A 24708-nucleotide genomic window follows, 5' to 3' on the forward strand; every position below is an offset into this window, starting at 1 on the left:
GTTCCGAGCTTGTAATTTTGCTGAAGGAAAACTAAAACTTAATCCTGCGGTAGATGCTAAGCGACCTGAAGTTTGCACCTGAAGGGGCGCTACAATCTGATGGCATTACAAAAGAAACAGGAGACTGGGCTTTTCCAAGTACATTTTCACCTTGCCAGTGCCTCAAGGCCACACAGGTCCCTTCTACAGATGGGGTCCAAACTGGACTTGGCAGTGTCCTCCTGCCCTTTGGGCCTGTAGCTCAGTTGGAAGCAGGGCTGGGACTTGGTGCAATGAGCCTTCGTTTACTACTATCTGGGGATATTTTCATCTTTTTATATCCCTTCCCAAGCCACTTAAGCTCAGTCACTGGAGCGATCAGGTGCCATACGGCAGGGCTTTTGCTAGAACTCGCCAATCATGAACCCTAAAGACAACCACTAGGTGTTGCCATTCTGTGATGATTATGACACACCCCCTTCCCCTCTCCGGGGGCTCTGAATATCTGCATTCCTAGCCCCGGCCGACCCAGGGAGCAGACGACTTGAACCAGGAAATCAATCCCAGGTCTCTCCTCATGGTAACCTCAGAACCACCATCGAGCAACCGGGCTGGCCCATGCAATCAAATGTCACTGCAATTTCCAAAAAGTATTTTAAACCCCCCCCCCCCCCCAAAAAAACCCTGTTCTAATTGAAATATATATTATATGCTAGTGTTCACCATGAAACCATGCTCGGTGTACAGGCCGAAACCTTTCCAAGTCATGAACCTCTGCCCCATGTTTGGATCCTTAGGGTCTCCAGTGGTCTTGCAAAGCAACGGGACAGAGCACACCTTTTGCCATCAAACGTTTCAGCATTGAGAAGTTAAATTTCACCGCACTCGGGGCTGACTTTGGTTAACAGTATTGCAAAAGAGAATCTAGTACCTCCTGTTGCAGGTCTCCCGGAACATGTGGAGCTGGCTCTCGTTGGACCTGAACTCCTTCACCAGTGCCTCCCGGTTGGCCTGTTTCATATTCTGATGAGTGTCGTATAAGAAGAGCTCGTTATTCAGCTCCGCCTGCCGTTTCCGGAGCTGCCGGCATGATGAATACAACTCTTCTTCACTCTCCTGCAGAACAAAATTCATTATAATAATAAAGAGCAACAGCCCCCAGGATCTGTTTGCTGAAAAGAAAGTTACAAACTGTGCAGTCTTTGAGGCTGATGTACTTTTCAAAAACATGTTTATGTCTGTTAAAACAGCAAAGCACCTAATTTTGTGTTTTGCAAAGCCATTTGAAAAAAATCATACTAACAAACTAATGGACCAGAAAATCATGCAAATCAGCTCATTAGCACAGAAAATTGCATAAAGCAACAGTTTCTCAAGAAACTTAGCTGATGCCTCAGAGGTGTAGTTTTTGTTTTTTGTAATTAAGTCCATGATTTCACTCAGACTTATCACAACTACATGTCACAATGGAGACATCACTTACCTGGTCATTTTGTTTTTCATAGCGTAGACAGATGGACTCAGGACCAATGGGTTATGAGCTCCCCTGCTAGCAGATGGAGACAGAGTCAGGTTTCAAAGCTGACGTCACTTTAGATACACCCCTTCAGTGACCTCAGCCCTTCAGTATTCTGTTCAAAAGCCATTGTGGACATACTATTGAAGGACTTGATTAAAACTTGATTAAAAACGTATAAGCATAACGGTACTCAACCAAACAAATGCTGAATCCCGGCAAGATTATAGATGCCCTGGATCTAGGGATTGGGCGAAGGCTTACCCGTAATCTCTTGGAATCGATATTCATTTCACGGGCGATTCCTTGGCACCATTCTTGTGCAACCATGGACGGGATGCTGAGTCCATCTGTCTACACTAAGGAAAATGAAATTATCAGGTAAGTAATTTCTCCATTTCCTAGCATTTAGCCAGATGGACTCAGGACCAATGGGATGTACAAAAGCTATTCCCGATCGGGGCGGGAGGCTGCCCGCAGTCTGGTTAGCACTGCCCTTGCAAGGCTGCATCCTTTCGGGCCTGAACTTCCAGGCAATAAAACCTGGAGAAGGTGTGTAAGGAGGATCATGTCACCACTTGGCAAATGTCGATGGGAGACAGCAGTCAAACTTCCACCCATGAGATCGCCTGAGCCCTAGTGGAATGAACTTTAACCTGAAAGGGACAGGGGTTTCCTGCCTCTACATAGTTTCCTGAGACCAACTCCTTGATCCAGCGAGCTATGGCAGCCCGTGAAGCTGATTCACCCTGTCTCCTTCCACTGTGAAGAACAAAACAAGCGGTCTGTATTGCGGACCGGTTCTGAGACTTCCAGATCCCACACCAAAAGCCTACTAACATTTAAATGGCGGAGGAGGTGGTATTCTTCTGTATCATTGTGCTTATCTAGGGATGGAAATGAAATTGAGACTACCTTGGGAAGAAGGATGGAACGGTTCGAAGTTATAACGCTCCTGTAGTCATCTGGAAGAACGGTTCCAGACACAACAATGCCTGTAGTTCAGAGATGAGATGAGCCAAGCATATTGCCACCAGGAACACCATTTTCAGGGTTAACAAGTGCAAGGAAAGACTGTACAGTGCCCGAAAGGAGGGCCCTGCCAAAATCTCCACTAGATTAAGATTCTATAAGGGAATCGGCCACCGCAGGGGTGGCCGGAGGTGGCTTTTCCCCTTTCAGGGAACAGGTCATGTCCAAATGAGCCAACAGGCGGGTTCCGTTCACCTCGCCCCTGAAACAGGAGAGAGCCACTACCTGGATCTTCAAGGAGTTAAGGATCAACCCTTTATTCAAGTCATCCTGTAAAAATTCCAGAACCAGTGGGATTTTGACCAATCGAGGTGCAACACCGTGTTCCTTGCACCAGGCCTCAAAAACTCTCCAGATCCGCACATACGCTAAGGACGTAAAAACCTTCTGTGCACGGAGAAAGTTGGTAATTACTGCTGCTGAATACCCACGCTTCATCAGGAGAGTCCTCTCAAGGGCCAAACCATAAGAAAGAATAAAGTTGGATCCTCATGAAGGACCGGTCCTTGCTGAAGCAGGTCCCCGTGCTGTGGGAGGCACGGGGGGGGGGGGGGGGTCTCCACCAGGAGTCTCCGCATGTCTGCATACCAGGGATGCCTGGGCCAATCCAGAGCTACTAGTAGAACTAATCCCCTGTGGCACTTAATACTGCAAATGACCCTGCCCAGCAGAGGCCACGAAGAGAAGGCGTATATAGTAAGCCCTCGTCTGGCCAGGTCTAAATGAAGGCATTGATCCACAGGGACCACTGATCTCTTCTGCAACTGAAAAATCGTGGAACCTTTGCATTGTGAGATGCAGCCAACGACCTGAAAGGCTTTGGCCGACAATGCCTATTCTCCTGGATCCAGACTCTCCTGCTTAGGAAGTCTGCTCTGACATCTTTTCCTGCAAAGTGGAAGGCCAAGATCATCTTTAGATGTATTTCCGCCCATTCCATAAGGAGCTCTATCTCCTGTGACATTTGCTGGCTCTTGGTTCCTCCCTGGTGGTTGATGTAGGCTACCGTTGTTGCGTTGTCCGACATTATGCAGACCGCCTGACCCCGGAGCATGTGGTTGAACTGTAGACATGCCAATCTGATTGCTCGGGCTTCCTGGCAGTTTATGCTCTAGGGCGCCTCTTCCTTCGTCCAACGCCCCTGGGCCGTCAGTTCCTGACAGTGATCTCCCCAGCCCGGAGGCTCACATCTGTCGTGAGGACCAGCCAGTTTATCGGGGACAGGAACCCTTGCCCAGGTGAGCTTCATGTAGCCACCACTGGAGCCAAGAACATACTTCCATTAGTAGGTGGAAGAGAATCGAATAGTCTTGAGACAGCAGGTTCCAACGTGACAGCAGAAAACATTGAAGTGGTCGCATGTATATCCTCGCTCACGGTACTACCTCCAGGGTTGATGCCATCATACAGAGGACCTGAAGATAGCTCCACACCTTGAGGCGTATCACGTTCATCAATCGACGCACTTGGGACATCAACCTCCTTATCCGAGAGGGCAGGAGGAAGACCTTGCCCTGCTTGGTGTCAAACCGGGCTCCTAGATATTCCAAGGACTGGGAGGACTTTAGACTGCCTTTGTCCATGTTTACTACCCAACCGAAGGGACGACACCCTGCTGGTCACCCGGAGACTCTCTTCCACTGACTTCACCCGAATCAACCAGTCCAAGTACAGGTGCACCAGGATTCCCTCTTTCCTCAGTGCTGCCGCTAAAACCATCATAATCTTGGAAAATGTTCTGGGGGCGGTGGCCAGGCCAAAGTGCAACGCCCAGAACTGATAATGGTGGCCCAGTACCGCAAAGCATAGGAAACGCTGATGGTCTTGCTGGACTGAATATGAAGGTAGGCCTTGGAAAGGTCCAGGGAGGTTAAGAACTCTCCCGGTTGTACGGTCATCATCATGGAGCGCAGGGTTTCCATGCGGAAATGAATTGCTCGTAGGTGTCAGTTGACTCTTGAGGTCCAGGATGGGGCGAAAGGAACCCTCCCTTCTTGGGTATTATGAAATAGAAGAATTAACACCCCGTATTTTCCTGGGGCACAGGTACTGGAATAATAGACCTCATTTTGAGGAGCTTTATCAAGGTAGACTCCACTGCCTGCTTCTTGTGCTGGGAGTGGCAAGGAGAAATCATGCCGATAGAGCTGGGAGAGGGAGGCCCTACCGGCTGGGGTTCCGTACGGATGGGGCAAATGAAGCAGACTGCACCTTTTCAAAGGCTTGAAGGCCTTCAAAAAATTCTACCCAAGAGAAGACTGCTGGGTCCATGCCTAGCCCAGGAGGTACTGGGGAAGGTGCTACTAGATTTCCCTCTCCCATGAAAGACCCAGCCCCGTGATTACTCAGATCCGGGGTACTTCCTGTTAAGGTTCCGGCTGACCCATCCTCAGTGGGAGGATCCGGGGCAACTCTCCCTGGGCCTCCTCACAGTGCTGACATAAGAATCCAGGTCAGACTGTGCAGCCCTAATATGACAAGCAGCGCAGACAGAATGGCACTTATATTTCTTTGCTGCCGGAGCGATTAGGGTCAGTATCTGCATGTTCAGCCAGCTCACGCTTAAAAAATGTGTGCGCACAGATTTCGGGTGTCTACGCAGGCCGCTGCGAGGTGCATGCACAGCCCTTGCTCCTGGCTTTATCTAAACTCTGTGCCTAGAAAGTTGGGCGCGTATGTAAGCTCGTGACGTTCTGTGCGGCGTTATGCACTTAGCACGTGTGTGGCGCTATTTGCACAGAGCCGGCATGCACCACGCATACCCACACTGTATGGTGGGCAATGGAAGACGCACAAAAATGCGCGCAAGATGGCACCACCACAGCCTACCACGCAGTATGCCTTCTGAACCTAAAGCGGGGGCCTAGCCCACCGGGGACCACTCAACCTGCTCGGAAGCCCATTTCCCTTTACCCCAACGGAATCAGGAATGACGTCGGTACGGTGTGCCGAGCAGGGAGACCAGAGGAAGTCTTACCGAAAACCCTCCATCGTCTCTGAATCATGAGGAATCCTCTTCTCTTTTTTTTTTCTTTTTCTTACCTACCTGGGCTCAGCGCTTACTGGCTGAGTAAAGAGATGGTTTCTGGCTGTGGGGGGAGAGGGCTTTGACCATCACCATCGCGCTCAGCTTCCTGCATCCGCTGCCTTTCAGCTGGCTACCGGACCAAGACACACCTCTGAGGGATCTCAGAAATCACCTCAGGAATTCTCAACTGGGGGAGGGATGTTTAGGTATCACCGCAGGAGAGCGGGGCTCAATCTTTCTCCAATTTAAAGGTAGAATTTCTTCTAAAAGAGTACAGTGATCCCTATAGGGAAAGAACATCCAATCTGCTAGGAGACGGAGAGATATCGAAGGGCTGAGGTCACTGCACAGGTGTATCTAGGGTGACGTCAGCTTTGAAACCTTACTGTGTCTCCATCTGCTAGCAGGGGAGCATATAACCCATTGGTCCTGAGTCCATCTGGCTACATGCTAAGAAAATCAGATTTAAAGGAAAATTGGTTGTTTCCTGCTCATTTTCGTTCCTGAAGTACCATAAACCCACTTGTCTGGATCAGTCCAGACAAGTGGGTTTATGCATCTCTACCAGCAGATGGAGGCAGAGAACAAATCGTTGAGGCACTCTACATAACAGAGAGTGCCACCTGCAGTCCCTCAGTATTGACCTGTACCCAAGCCAAGATATCTACCTTAAACCTGTCATGAACAGATACTTAAAGGTTAGAGCTTCCTGAAAAAAAAAAACTATGTACACTTCTCATTACTCTGAGCATATCATATAATCAGCTTAGCAATATCCAGAAGCAAGGAAGTCTTTTGAAATATGGGGGCGGGTCCCTGGACTGATCCATGATACTTCAGGAATGAAAATTAGCAGGTAAGAACTAATTTTTCTTTCTTGTTCGCACCCCGGATCAGTCCAGACAAGTGGGATGCACCCAAGCATCTCTATTCTGGGAGGGAACTCGAACGACCCGCACGCAACACACACTTTCCCCCAAAACACCTCCTCTGGCGCCCGCATATCCAAGCGTTAATGTTTTAAAAGTGTGGAGAAAACTATGTCGCCACACGCTCTAGTAAAATGTGCCTTCAGAGCCACTGGTATCTGACAACCCTTACAAACATAAGCAGAGCAAATTGCCTCCTTCAGCCACCGAGAAAGGAATTTGTGACTTCCAAATAGCGCAACCGAATGCGTCACACATCCAAAAGATGAAAGTCTCTCTCCTGCGGGGAATCCTTGGACCACTCTGGAAAGGCCGTCAACTCCACCATCCGATTCCCATGAAAAGAGGACACCACCTTCCATAAGAAAGAGGGGACCCTGCGCAATGTGACCACAACATTAGAAATATGCAGAAAAGGATCTCTGCACGACAGCATCTTCAATTTCGAAATCCACCTGGCAGAACAAATGGCTACCAGAAACACTGTGTTCAACATCAGGTCCTTCAATGTTGCCTTTCTCAAAGGCTCAAAAAGCGCTCCACAGAGTACCCGCAACACCAAACTGAGATCCCAGTCCGGGCACAACTTCTGAACTGGAGGACACAAATGCTTGACTTCCTTCTGGAAACAAGGCACAACAGGATGAGAGGCCAAAGACCTCTCCCGCAACTTGCCCCTAAGGGAACCAAAAGCGGATACCTGAATACGGAGGGAGCTATAAGCCAAACCCTTAAACAAAAACCCTCCTGCAAAAAGGCTAAGATCTGAGGAACCTCCTCAGATAAAGGATCCATTTTCTGAAGTAGACACCACGATTCAAAGACCCGCCAGACCCTGGCATAAACCAGAGACGTAGAGGGTCTCTAGCATGGAAATAACTGGTTCTGAATAGCCTTTCAGCCACAAACCACCTCTCAAAAGCCAAGCCTCGAGACCAAAGTGATCCTCCTGATCCAAAAATATGGGGGCCCTGCCAAAGCAAGCACGGCAGATGAGCTAGCCTGACGAGAACTTCTACTGCGAGATGCACAAGATCAGCGAACCATGGACATCACGGCCACTCTGGTGCCACCAGCACCACCATCCCTGGATATAACTCTATGCGCCACAGAATGTGACCGATGAGAGGCCATGGAGGAAACATACGGAAAAATCCAGGTTGGCCAGAGGCACACTAGAGCATCTAGCCCCACCGAACTGGACTCCCTCCTGCGACTGAAAAACCGAGACATTTTTGCATTGCCCACATCACCATGAGGTCCAACTGGGGAACACCCCATCTGGCACAAATGTAAATTCCAGGCTTCCGGGGACAGTTCCCACTCCCCCGGATCTAGCGGCTGCCTGTAAGAAAATCCACCTGCATGTTGTCCAGTCCTGTGATGAGCGAGGCCGCAATACCCTCGAGATGGCGTTCTGCCCACATAAACAACAGCTGCGTCTCCCGAGCCACTGCGGGACTCTTGGTCCCTTCCTTGTCGGCTGATGTATGCCACCATTGTCGCATTGTCCAAAAACACTCGAACCATGCGTCCATGGAGCAAAAGCAGAAACACCTCCAGGGCTCTGCGCACCGCCCTCATCTCCAGGTGATTTATCGACCAGGATACCTCCACAACCGACCAAAGACCCCGGGCCAACTGTCCCAGACACACCGCCGCCCAGCCCTTGAGGCTGGCATCTGTGGTCACCACTACCCAGTTCAGGGCCTCCAAGTACACTCCTTTTTCTCAGTTGGCCCTTGACAGCCACCACGAAAGACTGGACCTGGATTCTCGAAGAAGAGGTAACGGCAGATATACTCCTCTGACAATGTATTCCACCCAGTGGCGTAGCCACGGGTGGGCCTGGGTGGGCAGCTGCCCACCCAATTTGGATCCAGGCCCACCCAACTGGAACTGGAACTGCAAGGCCGTCGCGGGATCCCATTCCCGCGACGGCGAAGCGGAGGACCCAGGCCCGGTGCGCCATTCCATGCATTTGCACGGCACACATGGGGAAGTGGTCCTGCGGCCATATGGCCCACCGATCTTCCTGTTTGGGGGGGGAGCGGAAGCGCCGTGCACAGCTTTCACTTCCTCCCCCTCCCAAGCAGGAAGATCAGTTGGCCTCTCCTCCTGCCACCGGCCTCCTGCTATCTTCGGGCCATATGGCCCACCGATCTTCCTACTTGGGGCGGGGGGGGAAGGAGGAGGAAGCGGAAGCTGTGCGCTGCACTTCCGCTTCCTCCCCCCCCCCAAAATAGGCTGCTACCGGCCTCCTGCTATCTTCGGGCCAAAAGACCCACCGATCTTCCTACTTGGTGGGGGGGGGAGGAGGAGGAGGAGGAAGCAGAAGCTGTGCGCTGCGCTTCCGCTCCCTTCCCCCCAAACAGGAAGATCGGTGGGCCATATGGCCCGAAGAAAGCAGGAGGCCGGTAGCATCAGGAGAGGCCAACTGAACTTCCTGCTGGGGGGAGGAAGCGGAACCGGAAGCTGTGCATGGGCTTGTGTGTATGTGTGGATGATAATGGGTGTGTGGGAATGAGAATGGGAGCTTGAATGTGTGCATTGAGAACAGGAGCTTGAATGTGTGTATGTGTGGAATGAGAATGGGAGCTTGAATGTGCGTATGCGTGGATTAGAATGGGAGCTTGAATGTGTGTGTGTATATATGGGTGAGAATGGGAGCCTGGGTTTGTGTATGGGTGAGAATGGAAGCTTAAATATGTGCTTAAATGTGTGTATACATGGGTGAGAATGGGACTTGAATGTGTGTATGCATGGGTGAGAATGGGAGCTTGAATGTGTGTTTGTGTGGGTGAGAATGGAAGCTTAAATATGTGCTTAAATGTGTGTATATGTGGGTGAGAATGGGAGCTTGAATGTGTGTATGCATGGGTGAGAATGGGAGCTTGAATGTGTGTTTGTGTGGGTGAGAAGAGAAGCCTGGGTTTGTTTGTGGGTGAGAATGGAAGCTTGAATATGTGGGTAAGAATGGGTGCTTGAATGGGATAATGGGTTTGTGGGTGAGAATGGGAGTCTGGGTTTGTGTGTGTGGGTGAGAATGGGTGCCTGGAGGTGTGTCTGTGTGTTCATAAGAATGTAAGCCTGGGGAGGGATGAGAAAGTGAGAGCTTGTATGTGTGTCTGCAGAGAATGTGAGCTTGTGGGGGGGTGGGGGGGAGAGCATATGAGAGTGAGAGCTTCAGTGTGTGAGGGAGTCTGTGAGAGAAAGCATGTGTGTGTGGGGGGGGAGGGAAGGGAAGAAGACAGTAGTAGAAGGAAGACACTGAAAAGGAATTAGGAAATGAGCAACAAGGGAAAAAATAGGAAAAAGACCAGGACCAACTGATTAGAAAAATACAAAAGATCAGACAAAGGTAAAAATATATATCTATTTTTTTTTTTGAGATATTAGCAATTGAAATATGTCATCTTTAGGAATGTGCATTTCTTATATTTTTGTATTTTGCTCTTTCTTAAGTATTCCACTGTTTAGAAACTTTAGTTTCTCAGTCTTTCTATTTTGGTTTTATCTGCAAGTTTCTGTTTCTAATTTGTAGTCTCTTATTTCTATATTAGGTAAGGATCAGTCTATGTTTTGCCTGTGTGTGTGACAGAAATGCAGTATTTCTCCTAGCATATAGTTTCTCTGTAGTAGTAGTCCAGCTTGTTCTGTTATTCCCGTAGGTGATGTATTAATGTTTTAGGGCCTGGTGTAGTATTTGCATTGCTGCTTTTTCATAAGGTTGCTGTTATTTGAATCCTGAGAGTCAGCGCTGTGACTGTATACCAAGGTTCTAGATGCCTCTTTCTTTGCAAGAGTTTGTGTTACTTCACAAAATAGCAGTGGAGGGTTATTTTTTGCTGAGGTGACACCAGAATTTGAATTTATTTTTTTTTCATGTTATGTGAATTGCCCTAGCTCTGCGCTGCACCTGTTCTGATGATTAATTATATTTTATTGTATTTATGATGATTTCTGGTTTTCTGCAAAGATGGTTCATGAAAGAATACATTCATTTTTGTTTTATTACATGATTGGATCTGATTGTTTTCTATATTTGTGCATTTATAAACTGCAATAAATATAAAATAAATTCTGATTAATAAGGAATTTTTAATGCTGGTAAGTGCTTGAAATAATTGAGGTAAATTATTTTAAAGTTTCATACATGATGCATAATGGCTGTTGCAGATTACTTAGAAAGCCATTCTAGGGTGCAGTATATGGCTTTATTTATCAATAAGAAAACAACTAGTAGACCTGCATGCCTACAGCCCACCCATATTAACCTTGTGCCCACCCAAAAAATCAATTCTGGCTACGCCACTGATTCCACCTGGCCAAAAGCGCCTTTTTGCAAAGGACGCATGTGAGCAAAGGCCCAGGAAACCAAGTCCAAAGTTGAGACCATGCAGCCCAGCACTAACAAGTAATCCTAGACCTTCGGCACCAACAGGCTCGAAGATGCATCACCTGTGCCTGCACTTTGACAACCTGTCCGCTATCAGAAACACTCTGCCCTTCTGGGTATTGAAAAGGTCTCCTAGGTACTCCAACATCTGAGACGGAATCAGGAGACCCTTAGCTACATTGATCACCCAACCCAGAGACCTCAGGGTATCCATCACTCTTTGTATGGACCGACCGCACTCTTCCTCCGTCTTCGTCCGAATCAGCCAATCAACTAGATGTGGATGGGCCAGGATTCTCTCTCACCTCAAGGCTGCCGCCACTACCACCTTCGTGAAGGTGCAGGGAGCCATAGCCAATCCAAAAGGAAGGTCTCAAACCTCCGATGATCCTTTCGAATGGGAATATGAAGATATGCCTTAGTCAGGTCCAAAGACGCCAGGAACTCTCTTCTGCAGACCTCTGCTATCACCATACACAATGGCTCCATGTGAAAAAGTAGAACCCGCAAGGCTATGTTTACCTTTTGCAAGCCCAGAACGGGTCAAAAAGTGCCCTCTTTCTTGGGAACCACAAAAGAAATGGAGTACCTCCCCTGCCCTCGCTCATCCGGAGGGACGGGGACTATTGCATCCAAATTTAGCAACCTTTGCAAGGTTCCCTCCACTGCTAGTTTGTTTCATGATGAGCAGTGGGACTCCACAAAAGCCTCTCTGACCGGGAGTGAAAATTCTAATACGTAACAGTCTCTTACCACTTTCAGGACCCACCGGTCCAAAGTGATCTTGACCCACTCCCCATAAAAGCGGGACAACCTGCCCCCTACCGATTCCACTGAGGAGTGGGCGAGCCTGGCATCATTGGGAAGACTTTCCTGTTCCAGTCCCTTGACCGGTTCTGTCTCTAGGGGACCTGAGGGAACCCCAAAAGGATTGCTGGTGTCCCAACAACTGTTTTGCCCCTGAACCAGAGGTCCCTTTGCCAAAACAAAATCTCCTCGAATCCTAAAACTGGGACCTGGAAGGAAAACCTCTCTTATTGCTCTTCTTATCCTCCAGTAAACTGTTTCTTTTGGACTCCCCCCAAAGACTTCATCAGCTGATCTAAATCCTCGCCAAACAGAAGTCTTCCTTTAAAAGGCAGAGTATATAGCTGGAATTTGGACCACAGGTCCATCGACAAATTGCGCAACCACAAAGGCCTGCATGCCGCCACCACCGTGACCATGTTCCTGGTGGATGCATGCAACAAATCATATAACACATACAACACATCTGCCACATAGCTACTCCCACCTCCAAGTGCACAGAATGCCCCAGACTGAGTATTCATCTGAAGGTTCAATTCTGCCCATTCCATAAGGGGGTCTATTTCCAGGGACACTTGCTGGCTCTTGGTTCCTCCCTGGCGCTTGATGTAGGCTACCACTGTTACGTTGTCCTACATCACGCAGACTGCCTGGCCCTGAAGCCTGTGGCTGAACTGTAGACATTCTAATCTGAATGCCTGGGCTTCCAGCGTGCCTCTTCCTTGGTCCAACGCCCCTGGGTTGCCAGCTCTCAACAGTGAGCTTCCTACCCACAGAGGCTCGCGTCCGTCGTGAGAACTAGCCATTCTGGAGGGGACAGGCTTATACCCTTGCTCTGGTGGGATTCCTGCAGCCACCACTAAAGCCAAAAACATACTTCCATCAGTAGTTGTAGGCGAATTGCATAGTGCTGGGACAGCGGTTTCCAACATGACAGCAGCAAGCGTTGGAGTGGATGCATGTGTAGCCCATGGTACTACCTCCAGGGTTGATGCCATCAGCCCGAGGACCTGAAGATAGCTCCACACCCTGGGGCGTATAGTGTTAGTCAACAGGCACACTTGACACATCATCTTCCTTATCCTTGAAGGTGGAAGGAAGGCCTAGTCCTGTTTGATGTTGAACCGGACGCCCAGATACTCTGACCGGGAGGGCTTGAGACTGCTCCTTGTCCATGTTCACGACCCAACCAAGCTCCTGAAGCAGGGACCTCACCCTGCGGGTCACCTGGAGGCTCTTCTCTAATAACTTCGCCTGGATCAACCAGTCGTCCAAGTATGAATGCACCAGGATTCCTTCTTTCCTCAGTACCGCCACCACGACCACCATAATTTTCCTTCTATATGAGTACTGCAATCCTACTATACCACCAATGCTGGTGTAGGGAAAGCATCTCCACATCTGCTAGGAGACGGAGAGTTAATGGCTGAGGTCACTGCAGGAGTATATCTAAGGTGATGTCAGCTTTGAAAGCTGACTCCATCTCCATCCACTAGCAGGGGAGCATATAACCCATTGGGTCCTGAGTCCATCTGGCTACAAGCTAGGAAAGATTTACGCAATTGCATCACTAAACAACTATTTTTAACACTGGGAAAGCTGTAGCAAGAAAGTCAGGGAAAACAAAATATGACCTAAAAAAACCACCTAATTTGCTTCTGCAATTATACAATTACTGATGTAATCTATAAATTGCTAGTGACGAAAATGGTTTTGTGTACTGCAACCCATCTTGTTTTACAGGCACATATGAGCTGGGTTTTTTTATTTTATGTTTTCCCTCTGAGCACTGGCAGATGGACTATAAAACAACAACAGACCTGCTGTTAAATTTTCATGTTATATGGCAGATGGACAAGGCCTTCCTTTTTCTATTTCGAATCTAGATTACTTTGGCAAGTACTCTTCCCAGTTAATGGCCATGGAAGCTGCTCATCCCAGCCCATCCTAAACAATTCCAGCCTCCTGTCCCTGGAAGTATTCCAAAAAAAAAAAAAAAGAAATGGCAAAATTGACAGGGGCTGCAGAGGTGAGACGGAAGAGGATGAGGTTATGGAAAATACCTATTTTGGCAGTGATATTAAATATACAATTGAATTCATTGTTGCTTTTTTTTATGCCCAGGGATAAGAATACAAATCCAATCCTGGAAAAGGTTTCAGGGGGGGCATCCCCGTCACCAGCAGTTTTTAAGAGCAGATTAAACATGCTTCGGTCTAGGATGTCTTGGGGAGGCAAAATGAAGCATGCATGCACTTTTGGCACATCTTCTTTGGTGATGCCACGGGAAACGTGACGGCAAAAAAAAAAAAAAAGACCGTATGGCCCATCCAGTTTGCCCATCCATCCAATTAATTTAGCATTAGAATTCTCATCACTCGCCCTGTAATTATCCCAAGCTTTCTTGAATTCAGATACTGTTCTCATCTCCACCACTTCTACTGGAGGCCGTTCCAGGCATCCACCATCCTAAGATTGCTCCCGAGGCTACCCCGGGAAGGAGACAATCTTCCAGCAACTTTCTAGACCTCTTGCCATGGCAGAGCACAGGGAAGAGGGGAAACAAGGAGAGACAGAGGCACGGCAGTTGACCTACCAGAACAGGCTCCATTTTGCAGTAGATCAGAAGGGACGCCAACTCAATGTCTTCACTGTAGCCATTCTTTAAAGGTATCGACCGAAAACCTAAAGATGGTGCACAGAGAGAAGCAGAGAAAAAAAGAAATGACAGCACTCTGCTTTATGTGAGTTATCCTTTAGAGATCAGTAAAAGGACCAGACATTGATCACGTGGGTTTATACCCTTCCCACCATCAAGTCAATTCCTCTCCAGTACTGTGGCCCCCTTTCTCCAGCTGGGGGTGTTTAGGATGTTAACCTGCTCCCAGCTGAGGACTCTGACAAACCTACAGAGCTCTGTCTGAGGGTCACTTCAAGGAGTCATGAAAGAGGTGCAAAGAAGAGAAGCAAGTTAAGAGGCAGCCTTCCAGGTTGCCCTTCTAAGGGGGGAGTCATATGCAGCAACTCCCTCAAAGACCATGTCCGCTCGCTCACCTCTCGGAAAGATGAAAAAAAAACCCCAAAAAACCCATGTGATCCATGGAAAATGTACTCCCGCTTCTGTCAGCAAATGCGCTTATTGCACCTGAATTCCAAGAGTGCTGTAAGCTGCCTGGAGCATATCTGTAACGGTGGCTACACGTTTCCAAATTATTATTATTATTATTACTGCCAGTGCAATCTCTGAGCTCCAACAAAACAGGACCTGCTAAAGCAAGCAACTGAAAAAAGAAAACAATTCTAGGGATGTCTCCTGACCTTTGGGGGGCATTATGGAGCGTTGTGTACTGAACTGAGTATTATCTCCCTGCAGGGTTCACTTCTCGCATTTTTGATTTCCATTTCGATTTTCTTTCATTCCACTTCTTTCACCCGAGACGCCAAATTTTCCAAGCACCCCAATGTAGGCCCCTATTTTTAGCCAATCCTAGGGTGGCTGAGTTTTTGGGATGAAAAACAGGGGGTCCAAGTTTAACTTCTAACCTAAATGCAGACCAGCTCCTGCTTTCCTTAAGGGAGGAGCCCAGTGCTGAGTCCAACCTGGCTCCGCCTCGGCCTCCATTCAAGCACAAGGGATGAACTTTCACAGCGGCGCCCAGGTGCACACATCCGTCAGGCCCGCACCCAGGGGACTCGGCTATTTCATCACATTCGCACATGAACGCGTGCATGTTATAAAAAGGCCTAACCGCACGCACGCGCGCTCAATTTCAAGTGGACGTGAGGCTATGCGTGCAAACGCCACTTCTACCGCGAAAGCGGCGGGGGGATTTTAATAGGCACGCGTGCTGACGCTTTTGCTCTTTGTGCCCAGTTTTCCCAGGTAAGAGGCAGGACTCCCAAACCCCCTCCCTCAGTTTATTAACCTCCCTTCTCTTCTGTTAGTCCCGACCTTTAAAATCCCACTGATTTACCTCGAATTTTTTTTGTTTTAACATTTACACGTCACCCGTAGCCGACGTAAAGTTACGCAGCAGGGGGACCCCCGGTGCACGCCTGTGCGCGGAAGTAGGCGCTAATTTCAAGGTGAAATCCAGGAATGCCCGTGCCACGCCCCTTTTTGGGAACTTTTCATTTGTGCGTGCAGCGGGGGATACGCGTGCGCTCAAGCGGCTTGTAAAATCCGTTCAGCGCGCACCGGCCCAGCTTGTGCACGTATCGCTCAATTTAGGCGCATGCTGGCCTTTTAAAATTCACCTTTTGGTGGGGACGAATTTATATTTGGGCAGTTCTGGGAGCATAACTCTTTCAGTTGGGTGCCTAGATCCTTTAAATATCGGCATCTTAGTGACTTGCCCTCTCTTCCCCAATTTTGGGCTTCGGAGAACATTCTGCGATCACTGTATTGGTACTTCTTTAATCGGTCCTATGTGTCGTTACAAACTGTTGGGCCGATACAGTAAAAATCGCGGGAGAGCGGGCAAGCGCCCACTCTCCTGTGCGCGCGATATAGTAAATAAATTTATTTAAATTAGGGTCCACGGTAAAAAGAGGCGCTAGGGACACTAGCGTGTCCCTAACACCACTTTTCGGACAGGAGCAGCGGCTGTCAGCGAGTTTGACAGCAGACACTCAATTTTGCCGGCATCAGTTCTCAAACCCGCTGACAGCCACGGGTTTGGAAACCGGACGCTGGCAAAATTGAGCGTCCAGTTTTCAACCTGCGAACCACAGGCCCATTTTAAATTTTTTTTAATTTTATTTTTTACTTTTTTTTTTTTTTAACTTTTGGGGCCTCCGACTTAATATCGCCATGATATTAAGTCGGAGGGTGCACAGAAAAGCAGTTTTTACTGCTTTTCTGTGCACTTCCCCAGCGCCAGCAGAAATTAGCGCCTACCTTTGGGTAGGCGCTAATTTCTGAAAGTAAAATGTGCGGTTTGGCTGCACATTTTACTTACTGTATCACGCGGGAATAACTAATAGGGCCATCAACATGCATTTGCATATTGCGGGCGTTATTAGGTTCGGGGGGGGGGATTGGACGTGCATTTTTGACGCGCTATTACCCCTTACTGAATAAGGGGTAAAGCTAGCGCATCAAAAACGCGTGTCCAATCGCGGGTTAACAGTGCGCTCCACCGGAGCGCACTGTACTGTATCGGCCTGTGTATTGTGTATCTCTGTTAAAGAAGGGATTTCTTGATATGCCAAAAGAAAATTCTTAAAAATGTAAAAAGAAAAAGGGAATGTTTCTCACTCCTGCCTCAAATCTCTTTAAAATGTCTCTCAGGGCTGTACCGTCATAAAGAAATCCTTGCTCATTCATCCAAGAAAATGCAACTCTGCTTTCAAACATTGGAAGCGAGAGAGCATGCTTAGACACCTATAGGTTAAGCTAAAAGTCAACATTCAGAGAGTATCTGACCATTCTGTGGCATTCTCGGAGGTTTACCCGTTTTGATTCCTTTCAGGGGGAAGGTGGCATGAGCCAAGAAGTTTGGATCACTGAAGATGTCCTCTTCGTACACCACAAAACGCAGGAACGCTAGACTGGGATCATAAATCTCAAACGTTACTTGCTCCTGAAGGGGTGGCCAAACCGGATTAAGGCCGTTATCATCTGGAATGAATGGAAACAGTTTAATAAGGCTCCATGCCAACCAAGAAGGTGTTGTCCAAACCAAGACTCACGCTGCAGTTATCTGGACTCCTCAGTGCTGTCCTCATTTACTGGTGGCAAATCCACGTTCATTTCGCTTATTATGGCGTTCCACCCGACACTAACATCCATTTCCTACCTGTGGTATTCTGGTGTGTACTGCTGACTAAATCATCACCATCTGGTGCCCTCTTCGATATGAAGGTAGGCATGACGGCAGGACCCATTCTCCCTGTGTTCAGTTTTCTTCTGTTTTCCCCCCGCCTGTTTCCAGACTTCACCAATTTTATTTTTTTATGCCCTCGCCCCCAGACTGCTCTCCACTTTACCACTTTTGCTCTCACTCATGAGCTTCAGTACTAGATTAGCTACTCTGCCGCCAGAGCCTCTGAACACAGGACCAAACAGGAAAAGGGAAAAACTCTCTCCTTAACAGGATCTGTCATACAATTCTCCGATTCTAGTCTTCACTCATGTTCCTCAGCTTTGTGTCACACAATGCTCTTACTTGCTCCGATTTCTTCTAATGTCTCACTCTATGTGGGAGGAATAACTGGGAAAAAAACAAAACTACAAATAAATGCAAATAACTATCACCTTCTCTAGCCAGCCAGACAGCATATGCTGCTGCATAACGCAGCACTAGGAAAAATAAATGAAAGGCTAATTATATAGCTATGGTAAGGTCATAGTTTCTCTCTTAGGTCTCCCAAGTCATTGTTAAAAGATTTAAGATAACTTAAAAAAAAAATCCCCAAAGACTATCTTTACTTCTTCTTCCCACTCCCCCACCCCCCAAAAAAAAGGATTTTGATACTTACTCACTACAGTTGTCTTGAATTTATTATTATCATATTCTCCGCCACAAATCTCCACCTCCACAAATGGGCAGGCAATGCTCCTACCAAGTTTGGGCAGATGGCGGGCGGCTATCACCTGCAAATGACAGCAGTGGGCATTAAAGATTTAGAAAGACAGAACGACACAGATATTTCTGCAGCTCTGCCAGGCTGCACTGCCTGGATCCCTGAAATGCAACAATTACTTCTGCTCAAAACAATTCTGAGAGGGGATTTGTTTGGGTATTTTGGGTCGATGTATGCACTGGGAACGGTTATGTCAATGAAATCCACACACAAGCGGCAGATCTCTCCTCCCATTGCTGAAGTGGATTTCAAACTCCCAGCTCTGAGTACAGAGAGTTTTTTTTTCACTCCTCCAGCACCAAAGCTGGTGCTGAAATTAAAACACATGACTCTGCTACGCTAGACCATATGGAAGGGTCTGCATCTGCTCTTCTCCTCCTCAGCATCATTTCTAAAACAGTGCTGCTTGTGGACGACAACTCTCCTAGGTCTTCAAAGGAGAAAGCGGAGATGGCTTCCATTTCCTGTGGTCGCTGTCACGGGTCACTGTCATAGGTCAGGACAGAGCAGGATTCTCTCCTGTTTGGTTGCTTCTCGGCTACTCAGCAGTTTCTGTCACTTCATTCTAATAAAGTTGGATCTATTCAATTCTTTTTTTTTTTTCTTCTTAACATAAGGGAAAAAAAAGCGCAGCTTAAATAAAGGATTTTAGTCTTTACACTGTGAATCACTGGGCCAGCACTATTGGCCTCGCTTCTGTGAAATTCTGGCGGTGGTGGAATGTAAAAGAAAACATATAACTATTTTTAATGCAACATTAGGAAGAAAAAAAATATTGCCAAAGGCTGAAGATCTCCAGTCCATCAGCCATTTAACCTACTCAGGAATTCTGCCTGTTTACTATTTGTAATAAATGAACTTTGCCATTTCTTGTGGTCTCTCCCTAACAAGTCAGTATTTCTTCCACAGCACGCTACCACAAAAAAAAGACCTGAATCTTAAATCCAGTCCGCTTTAAAGAATGACCAGAGCTCTTGCTTGGAAAATGTAACAATCAGAATTTCATATGATCTACTGCCCCGTCAAGCTCAAAAGGTTCTCACCTTCACCGTCAGCACAAGCTGCGTTCTTTTCTTTGACTCTGACAATGGATCATATGTCTCGTTTCTCATACACTCTGGCTGCAGGATGTACCCGCTCCGGCCATTCAGTGAGAACAGGGCATGGTTTATTTGCATGTATCTATCTGCAGAGGAAAGAAAACAAACCATGAGCTGATACAACAATTCAACTTTCAGATAGATCCATTTATAATAGATAACCCACCCAGTTTGTGTGAATACTATGTTGGCACTTCCCATTGCCCTGTACAGATAGTTGAGCAGAGAATAGACTCCTTGGCGCCCTCCTCCTCTGACTGCAGCCTATGCTTTGGGCCACCCTCACTGACTGCCATGGTGTGCTTCTCGCCGGCACTGCCGAGCAGAGCAGTGCAGCGGGAAAGACGAGCCCCACCCCCCCCCCAGAGAAGTGAGGAAGGGCCACAGCTGCCAGGCTCGTGGGCAGGATCCGATCGCATTGCCAGAGGGGAGAAAAAACAGTTGTTGCGCCTGTTTCTGGAATCTCAGTTACCCTCAGCGCCATCCTTGGGCGGCTTCATCAAATCGGAACAAATATATCATGAATGCTGCTGCCCTCCCCATCTGTGCACAATTAGGAGAAGAGTGGCCTGCAGAGCTTCAAGAAGCAGCATCAGCCTCCAACCCCCATAAGTCAGGAGGAGTGCAGCCCACAGAGCAGCGTTAGCCTCTTCCACCTCCTCTGGCATTTAGGAAGATTTCATTTTTACATTTATTACAATCTATGAATCGTCTAACACATCAGGCCTAGGCGATGAACAAAGGGTACATACATAATAAAAACACAAATAGACAATTCATAAATAATAACCAAAATAAGGCAATAAAATTATTATAATAAAATCAATAAATAAGATGAAAGCAAAATCCAAATAAAACATTACAATAATAAGAGCAAAAACAAAAGGATAAAAGGAAATAAAAGGAAATAAAAGGAAAAAGATCTATACCTCTAAAAATATGCTAATTTAAATAGAAAAGTAGAGAATTTACTTACCTGATAATTTCGTTTTCCTTAGTGTAGACAGATGGACTCAGGACCAATGGGTATAGTGTACTCCTGATAGCATTTGGAGACGGCTCAGATTTCAATCTGACGTCAGCCCTAGTACATATACCCCTGCAGGAAGTGCAGCTCCTCAGTATTCTCGAAAAGCAATTGTGGATATATGTATGACTGACTAATTTGGCTAACTTGATTAACTTTATAACTTGTATAATTTGATTAACTTTTATAACTTGGTTAACTTAATTAACTTGAACTGGTTGAATTGGTTACAGCTGGAGACCGCCAGTGCTCTCAACCGAGAAACGTCGACACCTGGTAGGATGGGTGTTCAGTTGGAGGAAAGTGTGGCTTACCCGTGAATCACTCGTTGTCGGTGATGTCCCTCGAGAATTCCATGAATAACGGCAGCCGTGGGTGGCATGCTGAATCCATCTGTCTACACTAAGGAAAATGAAATTATCAGGTAAGTAATTTCTCCATTTCCTAGCGTGTAGCAGATGGTCTCATGACCAATGGGATGTATAAAAGCTACTCCCAAACTGGGTGGGAGGCTGCCCGTGACCCACTTAGTACTGCCCTTGCAAATGCTGTATCCTCTTGAGCCTGAACACCCAAGCGGTAAAACCTGGAGAAGGTGTAGATGGAGGACCATGTCACTGCCCGACAGATCTCGGTGGGTGACAGCATCTTGGTTTCCGCCCAGGACACTGCCTGGGCTCTAGTGGAATGGGCCTTGACTTGTAAAGTCGGTGGTTTGCCTGCTTCTACGAGGGCCGCCTTGATCCAACGGGCTATGGTTGCTCGTGAGGCCGCTTCCCCTTGCTTCTTCTCGCTATGAAGGACGAATAGATGGTCCGTCTTTCGTACGGATTCCGACCTTTCCAGGTATCGGACTAGAAGTCTGCCGATGTTGAGATGGCGTAGACTGCGAGATTCTTCCGAATTCTTATGCTCATCTGGCGATGGTAGTGAGATGGTTTGGTTGAGATGGAAGTGAGACCCACTTTGGGGAGGAACGACGGAACTGTGCGTAACTGGATGGATCCCGGGGAGAGTCTGAGGAATGGCTCCCGGCAGGACAGTGCTTGTAGCTCGGAGATACGGCAGGCCAAACAGACTGCCACCAGGAAGGCTGTCTTCAATATTAATAGTCGGAGAGACAGGCCGCGAAGAGGTCTGAAAGAGTCTCCTGCTAAGAAATCCAGGACCAGGTTGAGGTTCCAAAGAGGCACCGGCCACTTCAAGGGTGGTCAGATCTGCTTGACTCCTTTCAGAAAGCGAGAGACATCTGGGTGAGAGGCTATGCTGCCGCTCTCACTCTTGGTTCCATAGCATGACAATGCGGCCACCTGTACCTTGATGGAGTTGAGGGACAATCCCTTCTGTAGCCCGTTCTGCAGGAATTCCAAAACCGCTGGAATTTTGACTGAGCGTGGGACGATGTTGCGGTCCCCACACCAGGCTTCGAATACTCTCCAAATCCTTATGTATGTTAGGGATGTGGAGAACTTGCATGCTCGGAGTAGGGTGTCAATTACTGCCCCCGAGTATCCGCTCTTCCTCAGGTGAGTCCTCTCAATGGCCAGACCGTAAGAGAGAATTGAGCTGGATCCTCGTGGAGGATCGGTCCTTGTTTGAGCAGATCTCTGTGTGGAGGTAGAGGGTGGGAGCTCCCTTTCAGCAGTCTTCGCATGTCTGCGTACCACGGTCTTCTTGGCCAGTCTGGGGCCACTAGAAGTACTGGTCCCCTGTGGAGTTCTATCTTGGGGATGATTGCGCCCAATAGGGGCCACGGTGGGAAGGCATATAATAGAGTCTCCTGTGGCCAGGTCTGTACCAGGGTATCGATTCCCTGGGACTGGGGTTCCCGCCTGCGGCTGAAGAAGCTGGGCACTTGAGTGTTGGACCGGCTTGCCAGGAGGTCCATGGTTGGTGTTCCCCAACGGTTTACTATCAATTGGAATGCTGTGGTCGTCAGCCTCCATTCTCCTGGGTCTAGACTTTCTCTGCTGAGGTAATCCGCAGCGACGTTGTCTTTCCCGGCATGTGGATGGCCGAGATCTCTTGAAGGTTCACTTCCGCCCATGACATTAGGGGGTCTAATTCCAGAGACACCTGTTATCTTCTTGTTCCTCCCTGGCAGTTGATGTAGGCCACTGTTGTGCCGTTGTCTGACATTATTCTGACTGACTTGTCTCTGAATCTGTGACTGAACCGTAGGCAGGCTAGTCTGATTGCCCAGGCCTTTAGGCGATTGATATTCCACCCCGACTCTTGTTTGTTCCATTGTCCCTGAGCGGTCAGCTCCTGGCAGTGTGCTCCCCCTCCTTGTAGGCTGGCATCCATGGTAAGCAGGATCCAGAATGGTGAGGATAGTCTCGCTCCCTGGCTTAGATGGTCTTCTTGTAGCCACCATCGTAGTTGAGTCCAGACTTTGTCCGAGAGCTGAAGACATATGGTGTAGTTCTGGGACAGTGGATTCCATCGTGATAGTAGTGAGCGCTGTAGGGGGTCTCATGTGAGCTCTTGCCCATGGCACTACTTCCAGTGTGGATACCATGAGGCCGAGGACCTGTAGGTAGTCCCATGCTGTGGGGCGAAGCTTGCTCAACAGGGTTCGTAACTGGGTCATCATTTTCAATCTCCTTGTCGGTGTCAGGGTGACCTTGTCTTGTTTGGTGTCGAACCTGACTCCCAAGTATTCTAGAGATTGGGAAGGCTGCAGACAGCTCTTGTTTGTGTTGACCACCCACCCAAGGCTCTCCAGTAGAGTTTTGACTCTGTTGGTCACCTGGTGGCTTTCCTCTGGGGATTTCGCCCTGATCAGCCAATCGTCTAGTTAAGGGTGTACGCGGATTCCTTCCTTCCTCAGTGTTGCTGCCACCACCACTATGATCTTGGTGAACGTCCGGGGTGCTGTGGATAACCAGAATGGTAGTGCCCAGAACTGGTAGTGATGGTCCAGGATTGTGAAGCATAGAAAACGCTGATGCTCTTGATGGATCGGAATGTGTAGGTAGGCTTCCGACAGATCCAAGGATGTAAGGAACTCTCCCGGTTGTATCGCCCTTATTACCAAGCATAGGGTTTCCATACGGAAGCGAGGAATCTTCAGGTGACGATTGACCAACTTGAGGTCCAGGATGGGCCTGAACGTTCCTTCTTTCTTGGGAATGATAAAATAGATGGAATAATGTCCAGTATTTACTTGTTTTGGAGGCACCGGTGTTATAGCCTCTCAGGCTAGCAATCTGGTCAGTATAGCTTCCACTGCCATTCTCTTGGAAGGGTCGTGGTAGGGGGATTCCACAAACCTGTCCGGAGGGAGGTGGTGGAAATCCAGGTAATATCCCTCTCGAATGATGGCTAGGACCTACTTGTCCGAAGTTATCTCGACCCATCTTTGGTAGAATAGGGCAAGTCTGCCCCCTATGGCTTCTTCCTTTTGATGGGTCGGCTGATTTTCATTGTGGATTGCGGCTGGGGCCTGGGCGAGAATTGGCTCCCCTTTTGTTGTGCTTGTTCCGAAAGGACTGGCTTCGGCCTGCGGGGCGGACTGCTTGATATGTGCTTCTATATGGGTTGAAGCACTGTGATCCTCTACCCTGGAAGGTCGAGAGAAGGGTCGCTGATTTCTCTTATTCCTGTCCTCCGTAGCCGCAGCAGTGGGGACTAGCCCCATTTGTTGGCTAGTTTCTCTAGTTCGCTTCCGAACAGGAGGGTTCCCTTGAAGGGCATCCTTGTGAGTCTCATTTTGGAAGATGCGTCGGCCGACCAGTTTTGGAGCCAGAGTTGTCTTCTGGTTGCCACAACTCCCGCACACAACTCCTCTAGCTGCGGTGCCAATACCTATATCCAGCTCCTGGTTGGTGCCTGAATCCAGCTCCCACCATAATGTTCAGCAAGTCCTATCAGCCCGCAGAACCCAAGCTCTCAACCTGTGGGGGAGGCAGATCTGGTGCGACCGGGTGTGTATACCATGCACTTGCACAGAGCAGCAGGCTGGCGGGAACAGGAGAGTCCATGAGGCAGCCGGTGGAGCCTAACCTGACAGTAGCAAAAGAGAAGAGAGGCCGCCGGCGTAATGGAAGTCAACTCACCGGCGGTTCAGTGGCTTAAAATGAGAGGCCAGTGTTCCCGTGCATGTGCGTGCCCCGCACACAAGTTTACCACAGGCACACACAACTTCCGTTCCCCCCCCCCCCGCAAGCAGGAAAGTCGGTGGGCCGTGATGGAGCTCATCCCAGCACGGCTCGAATAGAACAGGTGTGTGTGTGTGTACGTGTGTGTGTACGTGTGTGCGTGTGAACGTGTGTGAGTGTGTGAGAGCCTGTGTCTCACA

General features: G+C 48.4%; 1 protein-coding gene across 1 annotated transcript in view; it reads right to left on the reverse strand.

Annotated features, from left to right (window-relative positions):
* Nucleotides 1-24708, reverse strand: part of PLCG2 (phospholipase C gamma 2) — a 218670-nt gene that overhangs the window by 1871 nt on the left and 192091 nt on the right. The window contains exons 28-32 of the mRNA XM_029608130.1: nt 19322-19464; nt 18174-18288; nt 17146-17313; nt 14287-14375; nt 911-1095 (exon numbers count right to left, since the gene is read on the reverse strand). Coding sequence (XP_029463990.1) covers nt 911-1095; nt 14287-14375; nt 17146-17313; nt 18174-18288; nt 19322-19464 — 700 coding nt within the window. The remainder of the gene's footprint in view (nt 1-910; nt 1096-14286; nt 14376-17145; nt 17314-18173; nt 18289-19321; nt 19465-24708) is intronic.

The sequence above is a fragment of the Rhinatrema bivittatum genome, chromosome 7, assembly GCF_901001135.1.
Source record: "Rhinatrema bivittatum chromosome 7, aRhiBiv1.1, whole genome shotgun sequence".
In the NCBI taxonomy this organism is placed as follows: Eukaryota; Metazoa; Chordata; class Amphibia; order Gymnophiona; family Rhinatrematidae; genus Rhinatrema; species Rhinatrema bivittatum.